We start from the raw sequence: 7,334 nt of genomic DNA on the forward strand, positions 1-7,334 counted from the left end.
TTGATGTTATTACAAAATCTGGACCTGTAGGCCAGCAATTCCTCCCAGATACCAAGATCCCTCTGGATTTAAAGCCTAGGATAATCATCCCCTCCACGCCTGACGAGAGGACTCAACCCCAGGCAGTATCTGCCTTTATCAAGGTAGAGGGAAGGACTGGCGCACTGAAAAGATGGAGAGATTTTAGGAGGGTGCTGAGCAAATACAAACTGTGTTGTTCCTGACACTGAGAAAAGGCTCTGAGCTATTTATCTCCAATAACTTACCTTCAGTGTCATCTCAGCTACAAAAATTGCTGTGAAAATGTAGTTGGACACAGTGAGAAAGATTCTCTCCTAGAAAAAAAAAAGAGAGAAAGGCCTTAAATATATCTTAGACTTCTTTTTGTCACTCTCTCAGGCCCCTCCTATGAACTTGATATCTTTTGCTTTCCTGTGGAGGGTCTGAAAGTTGTGGAAATAGGAGAGGTGTCCTTGGCAAAGTTGGCTCAGTCCTGTGCCATGTCTGGGACAGGATTCTACACAATTCGGCAAGAGCACAGTGGATGAGATTTGCAATGCACCCTGCAAATGTGGTTTCAAGGCACCCTCTGCCCCTTTCTGCAAGTGCTGCCCAATCCTGACCTGCTGCGCTGACCTGGGACTCCTTCCCAAAGGGCTGCTGAGCACTGACCACTGGACTCTGTGTAAGAGTCTGAGGGACAGCTAAGGCAGACATATAGAAAAAGCCATTTCACTTGCCAGCTTGAGCCATCTCCAAGATAGCCCAGAAGCAGCATGCATGAATGATGATATAACATTCCTAGAGAAAGTAAGTTACTTCTATCTTTCAGTCCCTGTCCCTTTTGCCAGTCACCTCTTAACTGCAGGTGCCTGGGTGGACTCTCTTACTTCTCAAGAGGGAGGAAACTAGGCTTAGTGGGTTGCCTCATTATAAAACTGCAGGGGAAGCACACACTATAAAAATTACTAATACTTGGGCATTTGAATAGATGAGTGGGAGCTGGTGTTTAACACTGAAATTCTTCCAGAGGTCATACCAGTGCCAGGAACACTTGACGAACCTCTGTCAGGGGTTGTGCTAAAAATCAGGTAGGAGAAAATGGTGCTCACCGTGCTTCTGTGTTCAATCTGTGGTCTCTCCAGGGCAATGGTGATGCAGTTCAGGAAAATGAAGGCCAGCACGACATGGTCAAAGAGCTTGTGAGCAATGATGGTTTGGCAGAGGAGGCGAAACCTGCAAGAGAGTTTCAGTAGTCACCTGTGCCTTGTGCAGAGCAAGGTTAGGAGTTATGAGGTCAGAATTGAGAGGTCTGGCCAAAACTGAACTCTGATGTAGCAGCTTTCCACCAGTGATACTGATGTCCCTTGCCATGGCAGTATCTCAGGGTGGCTCACAGTCACACAGGGAGCCTGGAGCAGAGCAAGGGCAGAGCAAGAGCTGACCCTTCATCCATTGTCCCAGTGCCAGAGTGGTTTCCTAACCACTACAGCTCTGTATTCCTCTCTTGCCCTGTAGAGAAGAGGCTAAGTTTCAGTTTTCCTCCTGAACTTACTCTTTGTACTACCCCAGGGCAAAGAGGCTGCATGCTGAAAGCTGAGGAGAGGCAGGTAAGCTGGCAGTCATGGAGACCACACTTCTGTCCACTCTGAAAGACACTGTGCCCGTTAGCATAGGTGTCACACAGAGCAAAGAGCTCTCTCTCATGACCTGTAATGAAACTTCCTTCTTCTCAAGGGGTGATGCACATGGGCGCAAATACCATGGGGTACACAGACGTTTTATCCTGGTGGGAAGTCCCCTTTAGCAGGAAAAAATTTATCCCAAATTTCTTTTTTTTTTTTTCAGAAAAGAAGAATTCTAACTTTGCCCTAAAAGGTGTGATATGACTGCTGATAAGTTGGTACCAAGACTGAAAATGAAATGGAGAGACTGTTCTGGTACCAGGGGAGGAAATGTAAGTATTATGGAGTCGTTAATAACACATTCCTTCTCCTTTCTGGGTTGATGTTAGTATTCCCTGTCTTGCTTTGCTATAAATATTTATGATTACACAAAAGAAAAACGGGGTGCTCCAAAGGAAGGGGAAATCATGATAGCTAGTTAGGATTCTCATCCTTCCTTTCATCTCCAGGATCAAGGAGGGGCTGTTTGGCTCTAGAAGGGATGGTGGAGGAGACAAAACACATTCCCAGCTGGTAAGTTTAAAGTTGCAACCTCATATGCAGCTCAGGGGATGTGGCCAGCACGGCAACAGAATCTGCCCCATCTCCTGAACCCTCTCATTGCAAAAACTGCACAAACCTGTTCTGGGGAGAGAAGAGATATATGGACCAGTCTTCCCGTAACTCACACCAGTCTGGCTTATAGACTTCCATCATCTTCCGGATGCGAAAGCACAGGCTCTGGAGGGATGCAGCAGAAGCAAGTGCCACTGGTTACCGTCCCACTTGCATTCTTCCTTTCACATCTGACCCCAAAACACCACTACCTGCAGTTTGCCAGGTGCACTACCTGCCTTTCTTTAAGCCTCCCAAAGAGGAAATGGACTCAAAAAGGAACAAGACACTGAAAAGGAGGTAGGAGCTGCTTTGCCAGGGCCTGTTTACTTCTTGGCATCTGGTTTCCTCCCCAAATCATTACAAATAAAACTGCTGATGTCCTTTCCAGAGCAGGGTGTTTTCCAGCAATGCTTTCTCAGAGCTCTTGAAGCAGCTCTGTTACATGAGGACAGTGTTTCCTCACTACCTCATTTAAACGAGAGGCCAGGACAGGAAGGCTTTCTGTTTGCACTTGGGCTTGGAAGTGATTTAATTTTATACAGCATATATGTCTATTCAAATTTCTACTCACCCTTCCTTCACTTTTTTCATCCTTTGATCTGCTCACAGATTGGGCATTGCAGTCTCCCAAGCTGGTACTGCAAAACCCACTTGCCTTATCTCTCATGCCTGTGCTTCCTGCTCTGATCTGCTGATGTTCCCCATGCAAAGCTCTTGCTGTTCACACAGCCTGGCCTTTCCTAGCCTGTAGAAATCACTGTCTGCGCTGCTCTGAAATAACAGCCCCCGAATGACCACACACATACCTCACATCTGCCTTCCTCCCACCATCCACCTGTACAACTGCCTTGCAGACAGCCTGGCAATGTGGTTTGAGCTTGTCTGGGCCTAGAAGGTCCCATCTGCATTCAACGTTGTTCTCCAGCTGTACTTAAAGCAATTCTGCTCTCCCATCCATGTGGCAGGGAGACTGAAACTTGAGGATGAATTTGGGGTTCCCCACAGCACTGCAGTGTAATCTCAAGTTCCCTCCACTAAGTACTCACATAATCTATCTCTTCATCATCTTCTCCATGCTCCTTGTGGTTGTTCATCTTTGGGAAGATCTCCTTGGCAATACTAGGCATTTTGCCATTGCAGTCTTGATGCTCACTGGCCCCAGATGCTGCTCCCAGCTTACAGGTCATTCTATGGCCGGACGGGACTGAGGCCAACTCCAGCAGGTCACAGGAGCCTTTGTTGTCCAGGGAAAGTGTCCGGCGGTGTTGAAATGCCCTTCCTGTCTCACCTGGCTCCCCATCTGCTGACCTGTGTCTTTCCCCAGACAGGAGGGATTCCTGCTCAGCAGAGGGAGGTTTATGTTTCAGGCTGTGTCCCCGGACCAGGCTGTTCCAGCTGGAGCGACGGCTTCCCCAGGCTCCACTGCGGCCCCAGGCACCATAGTAGGAACTGCGGGAGCTAGACTGTAAGAGAGTGGGACAAGGACTTAACAACTCCGGGCACAATGAGGGACCATGAGATTCTATTTCACTTCATAGACTTCTCCCTGGGCCCCTAAACAAGGAGGTTGCCATTTTTCAGCCATTGAGGAAGTTGCATGGTAGGAACGTAGCAGCAATCTCTGTACATCTGACAATAAATTGACAACGAGTTGTCTGTGATTACTTTATAGCACCATCTGTGTGCAAAACACTTACAGGCAAGGTAAAAAATAAAGCCAGAGGCCAAGTGCCTGATGTTGTTACTTTCACCAGCACAGAGCAAGAATAAATCTTTCAAAAAACCTGATTGGCAGCTTTTTATGCTGCCCTAGGGTAAAGGATAACACAAGGTACCGTGTGATGATGTGACACGCCACCTTTGAGCACAGCCTTAGTAAAGGGAAGAAACGAGAGAAACAAGCTTGTGGTTTGCAGTCTAGTCCAACCACACCAGCAACTTACTGTGCAGTATGTGGCTGCCAGCTCTCCCTGTTTACAAACAACAGGGCCTTGAACCCTTTGAGCACTGATGCAGACCCCAAATCTGCACTCATGGGTAGAAAGCCCAGAAGCTGATGTTACATGGTGGACCGATCTGTGATGCATTGGTTAGACAGCCAGAAGTGCTTAGGGAAGCACTAAGAGGCACAGCGGGACCTGCTATGGGAGGCTCCAAGTCAATATTTCTCTCTTCATTTTTACAAAGGCTTCCAGAAAACCCATCTGTCATGGGACTTGGCAGTTCTGGCATCACCCAGATATTCCTATGCTCTTCACTCAGGGCATCGTTTTGTGTCCCATGCTCTAGGAAAACAAGGAAGGGGCAAGGGGACAAAACGTGTATCACTCTAAGAGGGAGACTGTCTCGTTAGTGTTCTCCCTCTCCCACCAGAAGAATATAAAAGAGCTGAATCCCACACTCAGTGGAATATAGATCAATAACCTGGAAATAGACTTCAATAATCTGCAAATTTAGATACATAACGTGAATTGACGTTTCTTAAAGACAGGTAACGTGCTTGTGTTCAAAGCCTACAGCAGCAGTGCAATCCTCCGCAGCAATTCCGAGATGATGGCAGAAAGACAATAGAGTACTTGGACTTCAAAAGGGTACGACATACGTTTCTATTTGCTCACTCACTCACCAAGGAACGCTGGTCATAGGTCATTCTCCCCAGGGACATCACACTGCTCTTCCGGGAGCCAACAGCAACACGGATCTGGTCAGGCTGCAGGGAGTTGTGCGAAGAGTTGGTGACACACCCAGCAGCCACTGGTGCGTTAGAAGGGGGCAAAGATGGGTCCAAGTGTCCATTAGGTGTCACAGAAATTGCACAGAGCTTGGGATCTGTGTGGAAAGATTTAGAAAAAAGAAGGTAGAGAAAAGAAGAAAGTGCGTTCCTCGCTATCCAGTGACTGTTTCTTTACCTAAACTATTCAGCATGTTAGCAGCAGCCAACAGAATATTAGCTGTTTAACATCAATGAACATAAATACTTTCTGACTTAGGGTGTTGTGACAAAAGCATTCTGGGAAGACTTTGAAGTATTCTTCTCAGTCCCCCAAACTGATGGCAGTAATTCTTGGGGCCAGACAGATGAGCAGAGCGCTGATCGGGCAGACTCAGGCTGACAGGCAGAACAAAAAGTCAAAGCCTGGCAGCAAGGGAAGGAGAGTGTGCTTCTGCATGCCAAGAACAGACACATGCATCTTCAGGTCTGAACAAATACCACCAGCTGTCAGACTGGCTATTTAAAGCAATTAGGCTGAAACACTGAGGAAGAGGCTAAGATGTGGGAAGACCCACAGACACCCTTGTATTGGGGTGACCATTAAATTCCTGCATTCCTACTCTTCTTATAAGTCTATCCTACTACACTGAGCCTCTTTAAAGGACTGATCATTGGCCTTGAAGATTCAGGACACTTTTGAGGGTTGTGCTAGGTGCTGTAGACAACCATCAGCATTTGTCAAGATGGATGGAGACGATGCAAATGACTGGAACAATCACTTTTGTTTGACCTATTGCATAGTGAAGGTCACATATCCTTGTCAGCATGCAGCATCACAGCCGTCAGTGTACTAACAGGCTCTGTAAGCTCTTCCCTATCTGCCCTCCTAGAGGTTTGGCTGCCTACATTCAAGGTAAGCTCTGATATGATATAGTCATGTAACCCAGGATCAGATGGCTGTGAAAACAGCTAAGTTGCAGGAAAGAGCTGTGACAAGCCAATACTGGAGCCACTGCTCCTTGCTGTGGGAGCCACATTTAAGCTCAGACCTGTGCCTGTGGTCCTCATCAGAGTTGTGCTGTGGGTATGTTTGTCCTGCCCTTGCACCTTGCTGACCCTGATCTTGTCTTGATGACTGAAGTTCTTGGCTTGAGCTCAGACCTGCCTCACCCTGTGGGCTTGCCTGGCAATCACTGAACCACTGGCTGACCCTGGCTAGTGTCAGTGGATCTGCTCTGCTCATCTTGTGCAAGTATTGTGCCCTTGTCAATGTGGTCTCTGCCCTCCTGCCTGGCTGTCACTCCCCCTCAGCTCCTGGCTCACCATCAATTGCAGAGCAAGCTATTCTTGCTGCTCCCTGCCACCAAGTCCCATCTGAAGTATAATCTGGTAGAAAGACTTGCAGTCTTCAAGGTAAGACTTCAAGCAATGGAGACCTTACCCGGTAGTTTGTTGGCAGACTATTTCAACAGTTAATTATCTTTCCTTAAAATTATATGCCTCTTTTCAGTCTGAATTTGCCTAGCTTCAGCTTCCAAACTTTACAATCTCATTATGTTTTTTTCTGCTCAATTAAAGACCCATCTACCACGAGAAATCTCCCCTTATGGTCGGCACTTACGGAGTGTGTGATCAAGTCACTTCTCTTGTTTCTCTAAGCTTCATTAGCCTCTTGTTATGAGGCAAGACTTTCAGATCTAAGTTCTTTTTAATGTGTTGGTATCTCCTATCCAAATATGGGTCCCAGATTAGGATACAATGTTCCTAAAACAGTGCATCTGAAGTTAAGCAGAGACCGTCTCACTTCTCACTCTAGCTCCTAACTAACTCCCAGCTGCTGATCTGTAGGTCATTCAAAAACTGCTCGCCTTAGCTACCATTTTCCTCAGGATACCAACACAGCTCTGTTTTTCCACAGATAACACCACAAATTAGCATAAAGTTCAGAACAGAAACCAGTAAATTCTTGGAGATGGGAGTGAGTTTTCTGCAGAATCTGCTTTCAGATTTCTAACTAAACAGCAATGGGAGATAATCAAATGAGGCTGTTTGAGTTAGTGTACCTGAGTCTTCCTGAACCTCTTGGAACTGATCTAACTCCTCCATGTTTGATGAACTCTGATCTTCATCTGAGTATGACCGGTTGGCATCACCCTGGAACACACAAATTTAGAAGCTGGGAACTCATAACAAAAAAAACCAAAACCCCCAAACCCAAACATTTGTTCTTGTCTTTCACTGATGGAACAACTGTAGAATCCTCCTTGACAGCCAGGCATCAGTGTCATCACTAGAAAGACTTCTGCGTGACCTGAGATGGCTGACATATTGCATTCCTG

At 46.7% G+C, this 7,334-nt stretch overlaps 1 protein-coding gene across 1 annotated transcript in view; it reads right to left on the reverse strand.

Moving 5' to 3' along the window:
• The window catches only part of CACNA1I (calcium channel, voltage-dependent, T type, alpha 1I subunit), a gene marked incomplete at both ends in the record, with an annotated part of 32,131 nt that overhangs the window by 5,769 nt on the left and 19,028 nt on the right, over positions 1–7,334 (reverse strand). Inside the window, 6 exons of the mRNA XM_010139201.1 lie at positions 267–335; positions 1,113–1,236; positions 2,305–2,405; positions 3,329–3,745; positions 4,909–5,111; positions 7,059–7,149. Of these exons, the coding sequence (XP_010137503.1) occupies positions 267–335; positions 1,113–1,236; positions 2,305–2,405; positions 3,329–3,745; positions 4,909–5,111; positions 7,059–7,149 (1,005 nt within the window). The remainder of the gene's footprint in view (positions 1–266; positions 336–1,112; positions 1,237–2,304; positions 2,406–3,328; positions 3,746–4,908; positions 5,112–7,058; positions 7,150–7,334) is intronic.

The sequence above is a fragment of the Buceros rhinoceros genome, unplaced genomic scaffold (genome assembly GCF_000710305.1).
Source record: "Buceros rhinoceros silvestris isolate BGI_N320 unplaced genomic scaffold, ASM71030v1 scaffold1317, whole genome shotgun sequence".
Classification (NCBI taxonomy): Eukaryota; Metazoa; Chordata; class Aves; order Bucerotiformes; family Bucerotidae; genus Buceros; species Buceros rhinoceros.